The sequence below is a fragment of the Natator depressus genome, chromosome 16, assembly GCF_965152275.1.
Source record: "Natator depressus isolate rNatDep1 chromosome 16, rNatDep2.hap1, whole genome shotgun sequence".
Taxonomy (NCBI): domain Eukaryota; kingdom Metazoa; phylum Chordata; order Testudines; family Cheloniidae; genus Natator; species Natator depressus.
The window spans coordinates 20,893,130-20,915,572 of record NC_134249.1 but is presented as its reverse complement, the minus strand read 5'-3'; the positions used below and the strand labels follow the sequence as shown (position 1 = coordinate 20,915,572).

General features: G+C 39.1%; 1 protein-coding gene across 4 annotated transcripts in view; it reads right to left on the bottom strand.

The window, feature by feature from the left end:
• NACC2 (NACC family member 2) overlaps window positions 1–22,443 on the bottom strand; it is a 120,321-nt gene that overhangs the window by 7,784 nt on the left and 90,094 nt on the right. For 3 of the 4 annotated variants that reach the window (XM_074973947.1, XM_074973946.1, XM_074973945.1), the window contains exons 2-5: window positions 19,120–20,046; window positions 7,760–7,927; window positions 3,156–3,261; window positions 2,050–2,147 (exon numbers count right to left, since the gene is read on the bottom strand). In XM_074973947.1, the coding sequence (XP_074830048.1) occupies window positions 2,050–2,147; window positions 3,156–3,261; window positions 7,760–7,927; window positions 19,120–19,984 (1,237 nt within the window). In that variant the 5' untranslated portion in view covers window positions 19,985–20,046. Of the gene's footprint in view, window positions 1–2,049; window positions 2,148–3,155; window positions 3,262–7,759; window positions 7,928–19,119; window positions 20,047–21,499; window positions 21,875–22,443 lie in introns of those variants that run through there. The other variant, XM_074973944.1, reaches the window with a different exon arrangement.

The window sequence follows — 22,443 nt, the reverse complement described above, 5'->3', positions numbered from 1 at the left end:
ATAATTAATGCAGTCCAATATTTCTGACTTTTACAGATCAATGTCTTTTGCTACCTCTTTGCCTCCCTCCACGCCCTACAGATCTGCCATTGGGGCTAGAAGCCCTCAGAGTTCAGCAGCAGAACAACAATTAGGGCGAGGAAAGATTTAACAGATCCAAAAAAAAAAAATTCACTCCACTTTCATCTTGTAGTGAGATATTTACATAAATATTTACTATCCAGACAGAATCCATTGAGGGGGAAAATATGAGAGGACATTGGCTTGCACTGTACTTCAAGCACATATTAAATGGGCTTCACTGTACTAAAACACCAGCTTTTTCTAAACCACAGAGTTCCTCACTCGCAGTCGACACCAAGCACCATTTGCTCTACTAATATGCTTCTTTTATTCAAAAGAATTACTGTAATAGGCAAATTTTTAACCACTTGTTTTGTGCCTTGTCGGGACATATTTTTAAGTATAAAAATTCTTTTTTTTTTTTTTTTAGGATGATAACTCTATTAGGATTTCTATATTGTGATCATTAGTTTTCCCATATTCAGAACACAAACAATGGGCCAGCTAGTATAAATCAGCAGAGCTCCAGTGGCTGGCACTACGCATTTAGAGATCATAAACACAGGAATTAGTTCTTAGCATCTCCGACATTGAATCACTGAAGTTAAAGAGCATTATTTATTAGTTAAAATGTACAGTCTCTTACCTTATGGCCTTTTGGGACAGTTTCAGTTTTTGAAACACTTGATCCTATTACACTATCAGCTCTAAAATGGATTTTAGATCCTCTATGTACAGACTGGATAAACTGCTTGATATTATACAGAACCTTGGTCAGTTTCCAAGTTTAAAAAATGATTTTAAAAAAAAACTATTATGGTTTATGTCTATCCCTTTAAAATGTAATTATTTGCAGAAAGACTCCCTTCTTTACTCACCAAATAATAAAAAATAAGATTTATAAACAAGCATTTTCATGGAAATAGGCTGTGAATCACAAATGCTTATACCCTGATGATGAAACAGATTAATCCACAATTAAGTTCTGATGCAGACTGCATAATTTCTAATGATCACTCGCCAATTTATTCATTAAGAACAAAAAACTGTGTGCCATAAAGCAGTGGCTCTGAACCAGGGGTAAAGGTACCCCTGGGGGTACCCAAAGGTCCTCTGGGACGGGTTTAGGGGGGTTGCAAATCCGGGACTGGCATTAACAAGTGGCAAATAGGGCAATTGCCTGGGATCCCATGCCATAGGGGGCCCCCGGAAAGCTAAGTTACATGCTTCAGCCCTGGCGGCAGATTTTGAGCTTCAAACAAGGCTCACAAGTGAAAAACAGCCTCAGTATCACACTGAAATGTAAGGGCATCGAAAGGATTTCTTTTATAAGTGATCAAATATTTCCCCTGGATACTCTTTCCATGAGTATTGTACTTACTGAAATGTCAGTACAATACTTCTATCCAATGGATTTATTTTATAATTATATGGTAAAAATAAGCAAGCCATTTTTCAGTAACAGTGTGCTGTGACACTTTTGTATTTTTATGTCTGATTTTGTAAACAAGTCGTTTTTAGGCGAGGTGGAACTGGGGGTACTCAAGACAAATCAGACTCCTGAAAGGGGTACAGTTGTCTGGAAAGATTGAGAACCACTGCCATAAAGCACTGCAACTTTCAGGCACAGCTATGGCCAGGATCAAAAATCTCATCTAGTAATAAAAGCATTGTACTGCAAAATTAGCGATTTAAAAAAATACCAAACAAAATTCAAGATAATGTGAACAATAATGTTCAGTTTCACACTGTGATATTGTCAAACACAAAATACTAACTTTGGACAAAACTTTAAAGTATTTTTTAAAAAATATCAAATGTTTAAGTGAAAAGATCTGAATGTTCACATAACCGATTTCAATGTATATATTCATAATTATTATACACTCTTGATGGCCTTCTCCTGTTTAAATTTCAGCTCTTTCCTAGGCTTTTGTTTTTGCCATACTGTTCTAACACAGCAGCAGTAAATCTCTCCCCCCTTACATTTCACTGCATTAAGAACCCTGCTGTCCAGGGGCTTCCTGCTGGGATCACTAGTGGAGGACCGAATTCCAGTTCCACAGCTATTGGCAAGTGTGTTCCTGCAAGAAAGGGAGAGAAATGCAGATTTTATATTCAGGATTTCAGGTAAGAGTGAAAGCTTACAGTGATGCAGAGAGATACTGTCTGGTTGAGTTTATTCTCTTTCAGATAGCAACCAAACTGTATATTTTTCAGTTGAGGAATCAGAAAAGCTGGCACTTCAGCTCATAGGTGCTGACTTCTTGCGTGCTCTGAGACTCAAGCACCCACCAAAAAAAAAACAGGGGGTGCTTTGCATGTGCAGGGCTGGATTAATTTTTTGTTGGCACCGCTCCCAACTCCACCCAAACCCTGCTCAGCCTCCTCTCCCTGAGGCTCCGCATGGCTCTTGCGAGAGTAGGAGGGGGCGGAGAGGAACGAGCGGGAGGAGGGGGTGGAGAGGAGTAAGCGGTGGATGGGGCCTTGGGGCGAAAAGGCTTCAGGGCAGAGCGCGGGTGGAAGGGACACAATCCTGGCACTGGGGCCCCTTCTGTGTGTGGGCCTGGTGCCACAGCACCACTGTAAACCCGGTACTGAGCACCCATGAGCCACAGTGTTGCTGACAGTTTCCCATCCAAAAAGCTACAGGGGACATAATATCTTTAAACCGGGACATTAGTGAAGACAACTTGTAGGTGAGTGCATGATTTTAATATACTGTAATTCATGATACTGTAATTATGTAGTTCATTACTATTTTAATAATGATTAAATTGTTATGATACCAATGATAGACACATATTCAATAACTGGAATATGAAAGAAGTGTATAAATATGCTGAAAATAACCTTCCCTCCAAAACTAGCAGAGCTCCCCCACCCCCCAAACACACACACCTCTTCAAATGCACCCACTGGCAAAAACAACAGTCAGCGCCCGTGCTCCAGACTAACCCACCATAAAGCAGAAAAGCAAAAACAAGTATGGGGAAAAAAGGCTCAAATTATTTTTTTTGTAAAGTACATTTAAAATACAGAAACCACTCTGAGGTCCTTAATACCTGGTATAAACTCAAAAAGGAACATACCGGTCAAAGAAAGTGGCTAGAAGACGTCTCAGAAGAACCTTATGTTTGACACCTGCGCATAGATGACAATTCATGAGCTGCCCCCGGGTGATATAAACACCTGAGCCTGGAAGAGTTAAAGTGTACAAAGTTTAAAATCCACACCCTTATTTTCCCTAAAGCTGTAAATCCCACTACAGAATGCAACACAAAATATTTCTGCTTTCCTATTTAGACTGCAAACTCTTCAGGGGAGGGGCAGTCTCCTACTATGTGTTTATAAATGATCTGGAAAAAGGGATAAACAGTGAGGTGGCAAAATTTGCAGATGATACAAAACTACTCAAGATGTTTAAGTCCCAGGCAGACTGCGAAGCGGTACAAAAGGATCTCACAACTAAGTGACTGGACTATAAAATGGCAGATGAAATTCAATGTTGATAAATGCAAAGTAATGCACACTGGAAAACATAATCCTAATTATACATATACAATGATGAGGGTCTAAATTAGCTGTTCCCACTCAGAAAAGAGATCTTGGAGTCATTGTGGATAGTTCTCTGAAAACATCCACTCAGTGTGCAGCGGCAGTCAAAAAAGCGAACAGAATGTTGGGAATCATTAAGAAAGGGACAGATAATAAAGACAGAAAATATCATATTGCCTCTATATAAATCCATGGTATGCCCACATCTTGAATACTGCGTGCAGAAATACTCGCCCCATCTCAAAAAAGATATATTGGAATTGGAAAAGGTTGAGAAAAGGGCAACAAAAATTATTAGGGGTATGGAACGGCTTCCGTATGAGGAGAGATTAATAAAACTAGGACTTTTCAGCTTGGAAAAGAGACGACTAAGGGGGGATATGACAGACGTCTATAAAATCATGACTGGTGTGGAGACAGTAAATAAAGAAGAGTTATTTATTCCTTCTCATAATACAAGAACTATGGCACACCAAATGAAATTAAGAGGCAGCAGGTTTAAAACAAATAAAAGAAAGTATTTTTTAACACAACGCATAGTCAACCTGTGGAATTTGCCAGAGGATGTTGTGAAGGCCAAGACTATAACAGGGTTCAAAAAAGAACTAGATAAATTCATGGAGGATAGGTCCATCAATGGCTATTAGCCAGGATGGGCAGGGATGGTGTCCCTAGCCTCTGTTTGCTAGAAGCTGGGAATGGGCGACAGGCTGGATCACTTGCTCATTTGCCTGTTCTGTTCATTCCCTCTGGGGCATCTGGCATTGGCCACTGTAGGCAGACAGGATACTGGGCTAGATGGACCTTTGATCTGACCCAGTGTGGCCGTTCTTATGTTCTTATACAGTGCCTAGCACAACAGGGCCATGATCTCAGTTGCATCCTCAAGGGACTACTGTAACGCATATAAACAACAGTAATCATGGCTGGGATTTTCAAAGAAGCCTAAGTGAGTTAGGGGTCTATGGGATCTGGGCACTCACTCTGTTGGGGTCTAGTGAGAATCACAGCCCATACTAATAATCTCCTGATTTTATCCAAACAGAAAGAAGATCCACTGCAGCCTGGTAAAAGGATCTAGTTACGTAAAAGACACACAGTGCTATGATTTATTTTATTTTAAAAATGATCCATAGCAGACTACTACCATCCTTCCAGAGCAACCATCCATTTGGCCTTTCCTTCTGTCAAGGAAAGAGCTGTAGAATACACATTTAGACTAAAAAAAGAAGGCTGGCATGGAAAAGATATATATTTATTTTACAAATCCATTTATTTCCAAGAAACACAGCACAACCCCCGCTGGTAATTTTGGTGAGCTGGGAATTTAGTTTCTAGTGCCCAGGAATTGCTGGGTCTCAAATATATTGGCTTTAAGTATGCAAATATATTGGCTTAGAGTATGTTTGCAGGTGAGAAATCAACCTTGCTAAGGAAGCTTTACATGTCCAGAGGTTTAGAAACAGACTGTCAGTGTTTTATAGTAGGTCTCTTACCCTTTCATTATCAAACACTTCTATACAGCACATAGCTTGCAAAAGCAAAACCTACTGTATGCCTCAGAGTCTGCCTGCTTACACAAAGATGTGGACGTGCATATTTTCTTTCCAAGCACAGTTACAATATAAAAGTTATTTTTTTTAAATAAAGCTTAAATAGTAGGTCATATCTAGAGCTGTAACAGACTAAGTTCTTGCAGAAGCGGAGATATACAGAGAAATAAAATTACTTCTTGCATTTCCAGGAAAGCCTACGCATGACTAGTTCTATACTTACCTTTAAAATGAAGAATAAAAGAATAGTTAAAAAATGAGTGGGACAGACTCTGAGTAAATCTGGGGCAACTGCATTGAGCTCTACAGAATAACTCCCAATTTACAGTGTAGAAGATCAGAGTTTGACCCTTTTCCTCTGTGGGGAAATGGAGAACTAAACAACATCTGTGCTGTCCTAGCGCAGGCGGTAAGATGACTGCTTGATCTTTCACCAGCTGATGGTTAGCTCCTTTCCTCTTACACACATTTGTTGAATATAAGGGTAAGGAGGGGAGAAGAGCAAGTGGCACTGTGGGATTTCTGAACCTTGCAGCTTCTCTCCATGCTCGGTGCACTATATCTATCAATCCACTTTATGATGATCATTTCCAGAGAAATCTGTCAAAGTTTTCAGAATCAATTATGGCATGAAAAATCTGAGATGAAAGGAAGTATTTAGTGTATGGAGGTTACTAAACTTTCACTGAAAGATTTTTCTTATGTACTTTGGGCAGAACCACCCCCCATCGGTTTTTGGCTAAGTTTGAAACTGTAATGAGCCGCTGAGCCTTTATCCAGTCACAGCATTTTAAGGGATAAGCCATCAGAGAGAAAGTCAGATGCCACCAAGGGTAACTTCACTTTAATAAATAAAAATAATCTCTCTGACAGTGGCTGCCGGGGTTAATCTACTTTTTTCCAGACTGAAAAATGTAAATCGAGCAAAGATGCCCCGAGTCAATTTGCAGCTCTCACTGTGAAAGTAAGTTGGTGTTTTTAAGTCTTGCATAAAATGTTAGCAGATGCAAAATGAATATTCCAGTTACAAAATAAATACTTGTGGTTTTATGCTATTGTACAGTGGGTGCGTTTTATTTCTGCCTTCCAGTGAAGAAAATATATGTCCTTGATCAGAGAGAAACCTGTCCAGCTAATTTTTGAAATTAACATTCCTACTACAGGCTGAAAATAAACATGTGCTATTCATAACATTGTATCTAAGATATAAAATGGTTAGAAAGAAAGGACAACTGGTTTGGATAAATCGTGCTCACTCACTTTTTCTCTCTGTTAACATTTTCCGTCAGAGAAACTCAAAGCACTTGACAGGTATTAATTAATCCTCACAACAACCTGTGAAGTTAGTAAGGACCATTATATCGGATTCACATCACCTGAACTGAGTCACTTCTGGGGTAGAAGACAGCAGTTCTTAACACTATACAACAGTGGAGGGCATATCCAACTGAAACTGCAATGTGCATTTAGGGAGGTAGACTGTAATTACCCAAATTGGAATTTGGTCTGATCATCAAGGTCAACACACCCCTCTTACATACGGTGCCATGAGATGTTTAATGGCCACTAAAGGACAGGACTACAGTTTTAAGTCTTGCATATTTTATATCCGTCTCCAGCTCTACAACTCCAATATATCAAACCTAAACAGTACCATCTCCCAGCTTTCTGAATACCTAGCCACAATATGTATCCAGATAAACAATAGCTGGATTTGGCTGAATCTAGAGAAGACTGAGAATAATCTGGTGGAAAGAGGGAAATGCTTCTAAAAACCTTGCCTCCTCTCGAACATCCCCCACTATCAAGGATATCTGTCCTTAGAATCATAGAATATGAGGGTTGGAAGGGACCTCAGGAGGTCATCTAGTCCAACCCTCTGCTCAAAGCAGGACCAATCCCCAATTTTTGTCCCAGATCCCTAAATGGCCCCCTCAAGGATTGAACTTACAAGCCTGGGTTTAGCAGGCCAATGCTCAAACCACTGAGCTATCCCTAAAGATTACAGCCTCATCCTTGCCACAGACACACCAAATGTGTCACTAGGGATCGATTCTTGCCATTCATATCTAGGGAGAAACCCACAAGCCCAAGAGTATAATTTTTTTACCCACTATTAAAGTTTTTGTTGTTTTAATTATATTTTAAAATGTCTAAATCTGTATTCATTTCTATAAATCCTACTTCCCCTGCTCTGTAAATCTTAAAATTTGATAGGTAAAAAAAGTCTAATTTTTTTCATCTATGAAGCGAAATTAAAATACAGTTGTGATACAGCCCATACCAATCAGGGAGAATACAAGCTTAGGGAATTCAATTAAATGCTAAATTAATTCAATTGAATAACTCCTGCTAATGACACATTCTTCTAACAGTGAATTAAAGGAAATTTAAGATGTTCTATCTTTTCCCCCCCACTGATTAGCGATGGGTACATTTGTTCATAGTAATACACAAAAAGGGAAAATTTGCATCCAATATGTATGATTGCAACTAAGGTTCAAGGGAGATAAGGGGTAAATTCTAAAATGAAAAATGGCTAATCTTCAATCATTCTAATGTAAAAAAGAAATAAAAGTTATTACCTGCAACAAGTTCAAGTTTTTCTCCGGGATCTCCCTCCGAGTAGAGTTTTGGGTGGCACCGATATCCAATTTGACTGATAAGACTTGCTGGGAGAGCAACTAAATCACGTCGAATGAGGACACAGGAACGACTCTCTAGTGGAATCTGCTCTGGCTTCTCTTGAGCCACTTTAAAAAGAATTAACAGGGAGAACCATTAAATGCTTTCAAGGAGCAGGATCCAAATGAACACAGCTAGATTTTGATGAAAAAGATCTTTTTCACAACATTGCTCTTGAAAACAGTCATCTACTCAAAAAGCATGATCATTTTATACGTGGAGGCAATGGGCACCATTATGCTGGAGCCAGGGCTAATATCTGTGATCTTCAGAATGAAGCTTCTCTTGTCCTGAAGTTTAAACCTAAGGCCTTCCTTTTTTCCTGCTCTCTTTTGGAAAAAAGAGCTCCTACAGGAGCCTTGCCTTGAATGGATTCTGAGAGAGGGATTAATGTAACCTAATAGTGCTTTCATTTATTTTTTTTAAGTGCTAATCATTTAGAAAAACTGCTATTTCTGAACATCTGAGATCACTGTCTAAATGTGGACAAGTATACAGAATCAGCTTTCTAAAGAGAAGACACAAACTATTGTATGCAACTAACCAAAAATAAAATGTTATGCAAATCTATTAGAGGTTTCCCAAATAGGCCATAAATTGTCCAATTAGGTTAGTAGCTACTTCCCTATTATAACTTCTTTTCTTTAATCTGCTGCTGCTGAAAAACGTTATATACACGCTGAACTAACAAAAGTTTATCTTAGCAACTCAGTATTATCCATCAGCACTCACTTTTTCTAAATCAAAATGTGATTCCTAGGTTTCCTGTCCTCTCCCATTCCCACTTCTAAGTGCATAAAATTTATCTCAACGCCACCAAAAAACCCAAGGTTTTATTAAGCTTTAGCTTTAAAAAAAAAAAAACAAAAACTACACTGAAATACTAGAATATTGCTGTGATTTCCCTTAACACATTGCCTTATATAGAATTGATGGGGCCTACCACTGCCTATTAGCAGATGTTAATACTGAAAAGCTAAAACAAATGAGTTTTACTATGAACAAACACTGCACAATGCTAGGTTTTGTGAACATACAGAGGATTAGCTTTCTAAAACGTATTTATAATTGAAGTCCATTATCATGCTTAAAATTACCTATCACAGCAAACGAGGACTCATACAAGTGTGCATAGGTGCCAACCGCATCATCTACAATATATTTTAAGCAATTATAAAAATACATCCAATTGTATAATGCTCTACACCTTGATCAACAAGTTTTGATAACATATGTCAAACTCTATACATATGATCAGGACTGCTCCTTGAAAAGGATAAATACAGCCTTAGTACAATTGGGTGTAGATTTATGATTCTATAGAAAAAAAATAGTTAGAAAAAAGCATTGGATCAAACATGCAATCACTTAGCCTCTTAAATGTATCTTACTCTCATTATTTTGATGTTTCCCATTCTTCAGGTAGAATAGCAAATCTGGGGACTTTTGTATAGATGTTGCTACAGTTACCACAACAGAAAGGTCTCTTTTACAAATAAATTTGTGTTCTAACTAGGACATATCCTGCAATGTTCTATTATTACGTGACAGCACATTATAGGACAAAAAGTTGTAAAAGCCAACAAAATGTAAGGCTATATTGAGTACCAATGTATTTCAATATTATTCTTAGGTGAGAAGCCTTTTAAACTGGAAAGTTTTTGTTTGTATGAGGTGTGTGGTTTTGTTTTAAGAATCATGGCATCAGCAAGTATTTCCTAAAACAAGATCATCTCAATGTACCAGTACACCCAGAACAACAGCTTGGCATTACCCTGAATGAATGAGGAACAAATAGTGGAAGAACAATCCAGATGACATTTTAAAGCATAATTTCTCCTACCAGTATGGCCTGATTATCTATGCAAAGTAGAAGTATTTTGTAATGCTGATGTGCAGCTCACTTACATAACAAATTTTCAACAACAGAAATAATTCTCTATTTCAAAGCTCCTAGAAGGAGAATTTCCAAATATTCAAATGCACTTTTTTAGAATGAAATTGCTCATTCTTACAGTGGAAGTATCTAAAGGGGCTGGTATCTTGCTGGTGCTTTTGGACATTGAGAAGGGAAGGATATTAAACTGAAAAATATTACAAGTATTTAATTTAAATAAATCAAGAACTGGAGAGCATTTTATCTGCACTAACATTCAGACAAAAGCTACTCTAGTCTCCTTACAGTCCCTTTGGTTTTGCCAAAATTGCTCAGATAAACACATACCAACATCACAACTGCCACTTCAAAAATATATCCTGGGGACCGGTTCGGGGACACTGCTTGCTTCCAGTTCTTCCCATTTAGAGCCCACGAGAGCACATATATACTGTACACCTTTGCATGTCTCCCTATGATAGGGAAGTATTCAGGTATAGCACAAATACCACACACAACATTAGGGGATACGTGGGTCACTTAGGTTAGATGTCTGATGTCCTTAACAGATGCTGTTCAAGAAAAGGACAGCATATGTTTAGGAATCAACAGATTTCAAAACAGGGCAGCAGATTTTTTTTAGTGAAGCCACAATGTTTTTGAAATGCAAGAGCCACAGTAAGGGATAAAGATTAGGCCATATTATTTCATATTGCTTGTGTTAATTGTGGGCAAGCTTGCCAGAGAAAGTGTTCCAGCAGCTTGTCAATTCTTTCTACACAGTCATGGTTTATACTGCTGAGCAAAGGCGTAAAGTACCACACACACAAAAACAAAACTCCCTGCACTATTTGTTTAAAGCTGCAATTTTAATTTTAATTAATAGCTTTGAGTGAAAAATGTAAAAACTATTTATTTCCACTTTAAAAAATGGTAGATCGTAAGCTGTTAAAAGGGTAAGAACAAAAAGTTGTGCATAGTGGCATTAATTTTCACGAGGGCTTTTAAAATGATTCCATGTTAGTGTCTTTATAAAAAATAAAATTAAAGTAAGGTTAAAAAGCTGGTGTAACTGCAGAGAAAGTATCCTTGAACAATTGCAGCCAACAGAGCAAAAACAGAAACATTTCACAACAGAAACTGTGGTTTCTGTCATACATCTAAATACTCATATATTCTAAACAAAAACATTTAGACAGAGATTGTGGTTAATTACTATTTTTCATAATCACATAGATGTGATTTTAATTTATATTGTTAGATAAAGTTTGTTAACAGCTTTAAAAGTAGGCAGAGCTAAAACATGATCCCCCCATAAATGAATTAACAAACAATAATTATTTGCATGTATAGAATGCTTTTCATCCGTATATTTCAAAGCACTTTACAAAGGTTGGTAACATGGAAAACTGAGGCATACGATGGTTAAGTGACTTTCCTAAAGTCAAACAACAAGTTTGGGAATAGAACCAAGCCCTCGTTCTCCCGCTCGTATATTTTGTACATTGCACCAAGCTTAGCTTTTATGCATTTCTTTTTCAAACTACTGTTGTAATTGCAGGAAGTTAAACAATATACACAACACTCAGACCAGCAAACAAACTGCACCAGATGATAGACAGTGGATTGTAAATTTCTGTGCACGTCACACAGAGTGACTCTGAAGGTACATCAATTTTTGGGCCAGCCAGTCTTGATACTGCAATAATAAATAATGCAAAGAAAGCAACATAACGCAGTCAAGTGACTGTACTGCCCTGGTATTTGGTAACTTCCTAAAGTAACTAATTCCAGCTGAAGCTGGTGTCAAGTTCCATTTCCTGAAATCCTGCTACTTGCTCTGAAAAACAACTTTAATAGTACAGACAACACTGACCTACCCAAATTGTGTTTTTGGAGATACATGCACACACAATATTGGGAAACGTCAGTGACGTTTTGGCAGAAAAAAATATTCTTCTGATTTATTTTTAAGTGCCCTGTGTTTAAACATAGGAACCAACAACAAGGTCATAGGTGAATTAACATTCTCTTTTCTGAAGCTAAACATCGCATGAGACCTCAGCCAAAATTTGTGCTAGAAAAAAAACCCCACACAGTACAATCCAGATTAATCCGTTCTAATATAATTAAATACTGTTTCGCTTGCTTATTGCCTCTGTCTATAAAAATTCTCATTTATATATGGTCACTTACCTCATTGGTGGATTTTATTTTGGTTAAAGAATTAGTACAACTCAAACAAGATTAAACAAACTTTACCAAAGATTTAGGTCTTTTTAATGCTACTTCAATTCAACATATATTAAATTACTGCACACAGAACTGTAGCATAAAAAAAAACCCAGGGTACAAAACACTTCGGGGTCCCATGTTTTCAAAGAAAGCAAGTCTGTATGGCCTTTATGCTCTACAGAACAGGATAGTATTCACTTCTAATTAATTTGTATCTTCAGAGGGCAGCTGCTCCTCTTCCTTTGAATGAAATGGCAAACAATGTGAAGTATTGTCTCACATAGTTTTGTACTAGACTAAGAAAGCAGCTTACCAGCTAACGCAGAGGAAAAGAAGAAATAATTAAAAAGGCAGTAGGAGCTATGAGGCTGCACCCATGTATTTTATTTACACACACACACACACACACACACACACACACACGTATTTGGGTCTGAAACTTGGAAGGGTTTCATAACAAGCAACAACTGACCTACAAGAGGACACATCCAGGACTGGAGTATGGAAAAGTACCTCAGAGCTACCTGGTTAGGTGAAAACTTCGTGCCAAATCCTGGGAAGTGCTGAAATTAATAGGAATTACTGGCACTCAACAACTTGTGGCATTGGACCCTTCCAGCATCTGCTTGGTGGTGCTGAGTGCCTTTGTTCCACACGCTCTTAAGATGCGCTCTGCTTTGCAGAGGTCAGTTACATGAGGTCCTCCATTTCTAAGTATCACTGTTTTAGTTGACAATGGGCTGTTACAAACCATTAGATCTTAAGAAGTATTTTATTATTACCTTTTATTACACAGTTGTAAGAAGCAATAATCCAACTGGCTATACATTTGTAAATATTATGCGTGTGATGTTAAAAAAAAACTAATACAAATTAATTCATGTACATATAAAAACCTTAAAAAAAGTAGAAGTTATCAGCAAAAATGACATTCTGATTACCTAGACAATGAAGAACAGGTTAACTGGCAGGGCTGACAAGAATGGTAAAAGGGGGACAATTGTACCTGAACCCCAAGCTCAGCCCCCTCGCCATGTCTGTAACTGGGTGAAAAGGGAGGGGCTGCAGCCCCAGCAAACAATGTACCAGGGCCTCAAATTTCTCTTGACAGGCTGTTAATGGGGCTCGTGGACACGCATCAGTTCAGAAAGAATGACAGTAATATGTCAGTGGCCAACATTTTCACACTGGGGTGCCCAAATCATGCAGTTAGGTGCTTACCTGGGTACCTAAATAGGTAACCTCATTTTCAGAGGTGCTGAGCACCCATGTCTCCCAATGATTTTAATGAGCATTGCGAGTGCCCAGCACCTCTGAATATCAGTGCCAAGATTTTGATGTCTAATTTCAGGCATCCAAATTTGAAAAACTGTTGACTGTACTCCCTAAAGGCCAGTTGCTTTAATATCTTCTTGGCTCTTGCCAACTCAAAGAGCAGAAATACCAATTCCCCCTTGGAAGTTCACAACTCCAGAGGTTTTCGTCTGGATTCTCTTCTTATTCTTCTCATTCACTATTCTACAGGGTAGGGAAGTATTATTGTTCCTATGTTACAGACAGAGAACAGAGAGAGCAGCTGAAGTTACTTGACCCTGGTCACACAGGAAGTGTGAACCCAGAAGTCTTGGGTCCTAGTCCATTGCCTTATCCACAAAATTACCCTCTTCTCAACTATCATGGATGACTGGAGTTTGGAAGCATACACCTAGTTGCCCTCCCTTTCCCAAAGAGTCAGACTTTTCCTTTCAAACAAAGAGTTTACAAGAATCCTTCTCTCACACTTGCTAGGGAGCGGACATGAAAACAGAACCCAGCATCTGCAGCTATTTTCACAGATTCTTAGTAGATTTACTGGCAAGTGGTATGTATGTTTACAGAAAAATACACACACGCATGCGTGCACACAAGAAGAAAAAATGATAATATAGTCCACCATTGAACTATACATATTTTACTAACAGTGCTATTTGCAACAGTATACTCAAATGTAGAGATATGATGCGTGTCCTATTTATACACAGAATTAATCTGGAACTGCAGGAACAATATTACTGGTTTATAAATGCCCACATCTTGCCTTTGTTTCACATCTCAGTTAGGAGTGAAACATCTGCCAGTCTAAAATTAAACATCTGTGTTTTACTGTGAAGAAACAGGGACTAGAAGTTTAATGCCAAAAAAGGTCTGAAGCAGAGTGACACCCATGTGGATCTTAAGTTTCCTTAGGCTGCTGCGTCCTTAATAAGAAAGAGAATTTCTTGCCTGCAAGTTGTTTTCTGTGGTTGATACAAGTTCAGAACAATTCACATTGATTAGACAGGAGGCAGCCAATGAAGCCAAAGATTTCCCCTCTAGTCAGCATTACACCTTCCCCCTTTTTCCCTCGCAGCCATTAGAGGATTCCCACTTTTACAATAAGAAGCAGATAAGACCAGCTCTGTCTGATGAGTGTGATGCTCTGTTCATTTCAGACACACATTTTTCTCCATTTCCTCTATGTTTGTACCTAGTTTGGTGTTCTTTTATATTTTCTGGAAAATATATTCATTCTTGGCTTCTATTGACTGCCTCCTGCCTGATCCTAAGGATCAGACTACTCATTGATCTGTATCAGAGGCAACTGACTCAAAGAACCATGACTGCAGTTAAAACAAGCAGTTTTATAAAGATTGCAATTATTTGGTTTCAAGATGTTCACGGGATCATTGCTACTGGCTGTGGTTTAAATTGTAACATATCTTTTCTAAGCTTGGTCTGGGATCATCTTCATACAGTATGCCATGTATCCTCTCACTAAAGATTTTGGATTGTTTCTTGCCCTCTTTACTTACTGTCAAGAAATCAGAGGGCCAGGAGAAAAAACTATTCTCTTAGCTAATTACTGCAATTGTATCCTATAACAGCTATTTTAGATGAATTTTTAATGAAATGTCCATGTCTCAGTTTGGTATTTCATAACTTTCAGGTCCAGCCTTTATACTCCAGCAATTTGTTGCATGAGGATTTAAAGACACTTGGTGCAATTTCACTTGTGCCTGTTGAAACGGAATAAAATCAAATACACCTGCTAAATAGTAAGGTGACTGAAAAGAATATGGTTTGATATTGAAAGATGATGAGCATCTGCAAGTCCCACTGAAATCCTTTCAGGATCAGGCCCATGGTGCTACAGGTAAAGCGATAAGTACTTTGCTTTTGTTTAATATCTTACCTAGCTGCATACTTCTCAAATCAAATACTAGAGCCCATATGAAGACCAACTAGTTTCTTTAAGGCCTAAATGTTCTCCAAGTCTAGACCTATTTACAGAATAAAGAGCCACCATATGGAAATGCTATTAATGCACACACAAAAGTTATGCAAATCCTGATGATGATGATACTAATATCATCCAAAACCAAAAGCACACACACAATCCTAACGTCCTCTGACTCTATACTGAAATGTGATGTGAGGAATGGCCAGTTTCTGAAGTCTGGTCTGATCAATAATGGCAATTCCCATATTTCCCTCTGAAAATTAAGGACTTCTTTCATGACAGCTAAACTTAATTCTTACATCTGCAATGTTTTTTAGAGGGGGAGTTAGCCTTCCCCTGAATTTATTTTCAGTTTCTTTTGCACTTCAGTATTCCTTACGGTTCACCACACCGTGCCATTGTTTTCTAAGTCAGCTACTTAATGAAGCTTAAGCTTTACTCTGACTTTCTACCATCAAAGCCCTTTGCCAAGGTCATGAATTTCTTTGGTTTGTGCCAAGTTTCAGAGATTTAGTCTGGTTTTTCAGAAAGGCTTTTATATAGGAGAAAACAAAAATAAATAAGAATCTACAATACCCAAATGCTTTCAGAACAGACCTCATGAACAATGGCCTGGACCATCCTACAAGCCTTCAGCGCTGACATTCAGCACCTTGCAGAACCAGGCCCCGACATGGAGATGGAAGACGACAGAGGACACCGAACAAAAACTTGAGTTTCAGCTTAAAATGTCCCCTTACAATGAACCAGACAAACGTCCCTAACAATGGATACCTGGCACCATTCTGAATGACACTAAGCTGTGCAAGGAGAGAAATAAAAAAGGGGGGTGGAGGGAAGCTTCCCATGAGATTCAATGCATGATCTGGCTGTGTGCTCTTTTTTTGGTTTTGTTTTTGTTTTGACTCAAAAGGCTCTCAGAAACTTTGGCAATCACTATTTTACACTGTTTCCCCGTCTTTTGTGAGATTGTCAAGATCTACGTGGCAGGAGCAGGATTAGCTTTTCCTTGCTCTTCCATGTTGTAGGGTTTTTTGTTCTGTGTCTTTTGAAGGAAGGGTTTATTCAGAGTCATGAAAACACAGTGAGAGTTACACAAGTCCATACTAGGATGGAATAGCCTCGATTTTCATTTTCTTTTTTAAATCTTTCTCCCTCTCATCCCCAGATTTTGGGGAACCCTGAGACTATGGCTGTGGTTAAAACAGAAAACCCTTTTTCAATGTGCTTGTGCAGGAGAGACATGTTTTAGCTAGAACTGTATAGATTATAACCCTGGGGGAGGGGGCGTTGGCTGGCCCTTCAAGTTGGACAGAATGGTGACACAAGCTCCTACTTGGTGCGAGCTCCTCTGTCATTTCCCTTACCTCCCCAAACAACTACCCATGGCTATGCCTCACCCAGCAATTCAGAAGCCTACTCACAATCTGCATAGGGAGAAAGAAAATATTACTCTTCTTCTGTATCATCAGATCCAACCTAAGGGCTGGACAACTGAAAAATTATCAAAGCCACCAAGTCAGCTGTTCACATTTTCTATTTTCTGAGTGGAGCAGCTCTGTTTTAATCTTACACAGTAATAAGAGTTATATGCAATAGCCTGGTTGCTTAGTAGTCGCATACCATACCATCCTATAGTTTTCCCTATGACAGTCTTCTATGTTTCTATTGAATTTGTTCTGTTCTGCTATTATATAAATAGGCCCCATGGCTGAGAAAGAAAATATTGTATACAAGGGTATAATCCCGTTTCTCTAAAGAACAATATTAGAAATGCTCAACACTGTGAAGACAAACACTACTCAGTCATAATGCTCTGCAGTGTGGGGGGAAAACAAATATCCATGCAAACAGCCTCAGCTCTGTCCAGTTAGATGGACATTTTAAAACACATCCTATGCATCACACTCCATCCCACCAACTAGCTAGCCAGGCAAGGACTTTACAGTAATCACGCACCATTCCCTAGAATAGTCTACTCTTTTCTGAAAGTTTACTGTCAGTATGAGGAATTTGGACTCTTTCCTCAGAAACAGCAACTGAAAAAGCAGACTGCTTTTTAGAGACTGTTCTAATATTTAAAAAAAAAAAACCCTCAAAATTTGCCAGTAGCAGTATTTGCTGTGAAAATGGAAAGGCTAGTTTAAACACGACAGTTTCCCTTACCCCTCCAGTAAAACACATGGCAATGATTTCTTCTCATCTATCTACTTACAGACTTGTACAGAAAGGACATTACTGTTCAAACAGAAGTTTGGGGTTCTGTTTTTATGGAGAGGGTTGGAAAGCCACACATGGGAGTGTCTTGGTGTTGAGAATTACCACCACCATGAATTACATATCTGGATCAATCAGAGGTTGTTAATGCAACATTTTCTACCCATCTCTAAAAATAAAATGGGTCCAAGGAAAGAAAGCCAACTTTTCAGCATATGTGAGGGAGTTAATATTTTCAAATTAGTCATTTCTGATCCAGCAATTACAACGGGAAATAGTAACAGTGAAAACTAAGCACAGACTAAAGAAAATTCTGCGTTGCCAGCTTGACAAATCTCAAGAAAACCATGAAATATGTTTCCACCCAGGAACTGAATACAAATCAAAGCTGCATTCTCAAACACCTGCAGCACCAATTAAGAGTCCACTGTGTTCATTCAGGAGCCTCTTTTTGGAATGCAGAAAGAACATACACCTCCCCATATATGTTCTTTTGAAATGCCTCTCATTGAGAAATACTGGCTGTTGAGATTAGATTCCCCACGTGTTTGCTACCACATAGCCTCTATCCTCGTCTCTAGCCCTCCAAAAAAGCCAAAACACGACAGGCACCAGAGACATTTCCAAACGTCAGTTCAAAATCTTGAACATGAACAAAGCCAAAACGGTTCTTTTTCAGAAAAGTTTATCGCTTGCAAGGGAAGCGGAAAAGAAAATGTCCCCTCATATACTCATACTGAAAAATCAAAACACCTGTGTGTCCTTGGTGGAAGAACCCAGCAGTTCCTTGTCTAGCAATTCATTGCTGGGGCAATCTTCTCCTTTAGCTAATGCTTTCACAGTGCAGTACTATCAGGTGATGAGTTAGGTTAATGAAGACTTAACTAGTCCTATTAATTATTTCTGAAGGGAAAAAGGGAACTTACCTGACAGCGTACAAGATAAAAATAGGGACATATATGTTAGGGATGGGGGAGAAAGGTTTGTTTAAATTCTTTCTGATATACCAGAAATCTGATTTATTTGAGGTGGATGGAGAGAGCAAGACATACACTGTAATTGATTTTTGTAAAAAAGGGAGGGAGTAGTGGGGAAATAAATGGATGAGGTGATTTGCAATTGGATACAAAGCCTTTCACCTTCAGATTGCCTGTTCTAATCCAAACCGAGATGGGTAGTGACTGAGGTAGCTCTTGGATGACCTACTGTATGTGAAATTAGTTGGCACTCTCAGTTCAGCAGTTAATGGATAGGTGTCCATGTTGCAAAAACACAAAACAAATGGAGTCCGTGGCTGAGACTGCCAACAGGAGGAGGCTAAGGATTAAATAGACTATGGTCACTGCACTGCACTCTCACCCCTACATGTGGTCTCTCCAGTTCCGAGAAGCGGCACAGTAGTGGAGTGGTGGTGAAGTTTGTACTGTCCTATGCCCATGCTGTACCTGTTCTGTGGATAGAGAATTCAAGTTTCCTGGGCTGTCAGGCCAGCAATTTTCAACAGCATTAAATTCACAAACACAAATCTTCATGTGTAAACAAACAGGATATAGAAAAACCTGATGAAAAGTCCAAAAAATATATTCTGGACAAAGGAGAAAAGGACCAAGTGGCAATTTAAGAGGAAGAGAAAAACAAAGGGGTTAGAGAAAGGGAAGGTTTTGGTTTATTACCTGAATATCCTCCTGAGGATTTGATATACATCTGCCCATACTGTTCTTCTACCATGGTATCATAAGCCTCATCATCTTCCTCATCCTCCTCATTGTGGTAGGAAGTGGGACTATCAGTAGTTGGAATGCTGCTGGCTCCTGGGCTCGTCCGCTCCCCTTGGGAGTACTGCACTTGCTGTATGTTTGGGATGAGAGTAGCTAAACTGGGCATTCCATAGTATGAAACACGAGACAATTTTAGCGGAGCAGCATTAGAAACGCTCCCTCCTGTACTATCCCGAGTGCTGGCTTCCAAGGGTCGCTTGGCAGGAAGGCCTGACACAGCTGTGGGTTGCAGCTCGAGATTTTCGTGTTTCACCCGGGTCAGGAGCGGGATGGGCATGGAAGGGGACATGACGTAGGGCACAGAAGCAGACTGCAATTGGTTGCAAGGGCTCTGAGGTTCCGAACTAGGATCTTCGATCATGGTGGTTTGAGAGTCACAGTGGGGAGAACTCACTTTGAACATCAAGTCTGTCCCTTTTTCTACGATATGTTGGATCTGTAGGAAACCTGCAGTGTACATCACTACCAGCTGTTCACTCGCGGCCATTGTGAGTTTCCCAGTGTAACAAAATGAAAGGATTTGCTGGAAGCAGGCTGGTGGCACGGTACCTGGGAGCTCAAATGCACTTTTGCTGTTCCCGCTAAACAAGTCTCTGAAGTACAGGCTGCTGGCTGCTAACACCGCACGATGTGCCTTGAAGGCTTGGCCCTTGACAACTATGGACACATCACAGTAAAGCCCCAGCAGCCTCTGCTCATTCAGGCAGCCCAAGACGGTGTTCCCAAAGTTGGGAATTTCTATGTGCAACATCTGTGACATGGCTCAGGATTAGTTAGAGCTCCTTAGACATGCAATGCAGAAGTATCCAAAGTAGGGCACATCTGAAAAATGAAGAAGGCAGGGAGAAAGAAACAGCATTTTTAGACAGTTCTCTGCAACAAACAAATAAAAACAAAAACAAACAACCTAACACAACTGAAGACTCAAAACTAAACCCTAAGGGCTGACGTATAACACCAAGTGTTTATAAAATTACTTATTGCATTTAAAAAAATTTTTTTTAAAAAACGTATTTAAATATTCTCAAAAAAAATTTTTTTAATTATCATTGGTTCTTTCCTCTGGAGTTTAAAGTAAACAGGATAATATGGATGGTAACAGAGTGGGAATGAATAGTAAGGTAGCCCTATTAATATTCAACAGACCTTTGGAAATTGATTAAAAAAAACCTGCTGAAACTCAAGATGAAATAGTTACAAAACGATGTGCCATTTTGTTTGAAATAAATATAGCATTCTATCAAAGCAGTTACTGTAATAAAAACCTATTTTAACGATCCTAGACGATGCCCCTACACTTGTTTTAAAAAAGAAACTATTCAGAGTTAAACTACTTTTAAGTGGAATTATAAGAGCCATTTCATTTAAAGGAATCAAAATTAAGACAGGTAATTGAGCCCAAACAAACAAAACCAAGGTACTGCAGTAAACTTAACATCAAGTCATTTGTTTTTAATTTTAAATACAGACTAGGGCAAGAGAGTGTCCACATACCTCACCCTGTGGCAAGTGCCCTATGTTCTGTTCCTGGTCATATTAAAAAGGGATTCTGTAGGTGACATAGTGCAAACCTAATCCAAGGCAAGACACGCACCCCGTAATAGGAACAACCCCATCTTCTGAAATCAGAAACAGTACTATCAAGAACGCCTCTGAACGATCTCAAGTCAAAAAAAAATATATCTCCAGCCTATACAGCTTTCGACTTTGCATCAAACAACAGCACAGAGTGTACTGTTTTAGGACATTGGCACCTTTTGGGGATGAGAATAATTTCTCCTTTTCTGTACAGAAAGAGGCAAGCTCTGAAACAAGCCCATAGGAGCAGTAAGATTAAATTAGGTAATTTTAGTGCATAAAACTCCAGAAAAGCCAGTCAGTGCTTATTAGCCCAAATAAAGGCTACATCCCAAGAATCTCCTGCCCACCATCACCCAACCCTCCCCCCCTTAAGAGAACAGAAGATTTCAAATTATGCTTGCACTTGACGGTACTGAGTAAACTGTGTTTAACTAGTACCAAATCCTCATGACAATGGCATAAAAAGAAATTTACCTGAAATTTTTTTTTAAATCTCCTCTGAAAAGAAAAATAACCTACAAAGAACTTCTCTGTTCACACTGCTGGAAAAAAGTCCTATCTGCAAAGCCACTGAGGAACAGGAAGAAAAGAGAACACACACAAAGCCAATTTAATTGTATCTGCATGGTTTAAGAGAGAATTCTTCAAAGCAAAGAACTTCTATGCCCCCTCATCTGATACCATGCGAACATACCTTAAACAACGAATGATCCAAGGTACTGCTGCTCAATGAAGGATCTCTTAAGTCCCTTTTTATCGCCTCCGTCTGCTACACTAACTGCAGCAACCAAGATCGTTCAGGGGGTGGGGGGGAGAAAATAGTATCAAAACCTCCGTTTGTATCTGCTGTAGCTCAAGCTTTTACCAAGTCAAATCTCGACGGCAGTGCATAGCATCTAAATGAATAGGCCGGATGCAGATTAACATTCAGGCTGCTCTCTGCAATGAATAGAGCCCTTTGATTAGGGACCTGAAGTAAATGCCAGTTTCAAGCCGAAGCTTTAAAAACAGAGAAATATCAGTGCCAGAGGAATGCTCTCAGTGTTGGTACAAGACAGACTTTTGATGAGTCACTGCAATGCAAACAAAGATGGCAGAAATACTGTACTGTATGCTGATGAAATGCTTAGTGGTGCCACAGCAACTGAGACAGGTTTTAAATTTATAGTGCAGTTTTGCATATGAATTACGCTGTAAACTGCCTCCTCTGCCATCTAGTACATCCAGAGTGTCAAAGCATTTAAACTATTCCAAACAGTCTGCAGAGCTGGCACTGCTGCTGTTTAACTCCTCCAGCGTGAGGAAGAAATTAGTCAAAGGAAGCACATCTGCTCCAGAAAAAACTACCCATCCCACCAAGGCGGCTCCTCATTTCTTCCCGCTGGCTCAAATCTCTCTGCCCCACAACAACAGATGAAAGGTTTAAAACCTATACAATAATCACCCTACAACAAGCATCTAAAAATGTATATTTGGGGGTGCCCAAATCAGTACTAAATAAAGATGCTCCAGAGTCCTAAGTGCATATGGAGCAACATTCATGGCCTCCCTCCCCCTTCCTTAACACACAAGAAAGCTTTTCAAACACAGGAAAACATTTACCCCTTGGGAAAGCTTCTCAGTCTGTGGCTGCATCCA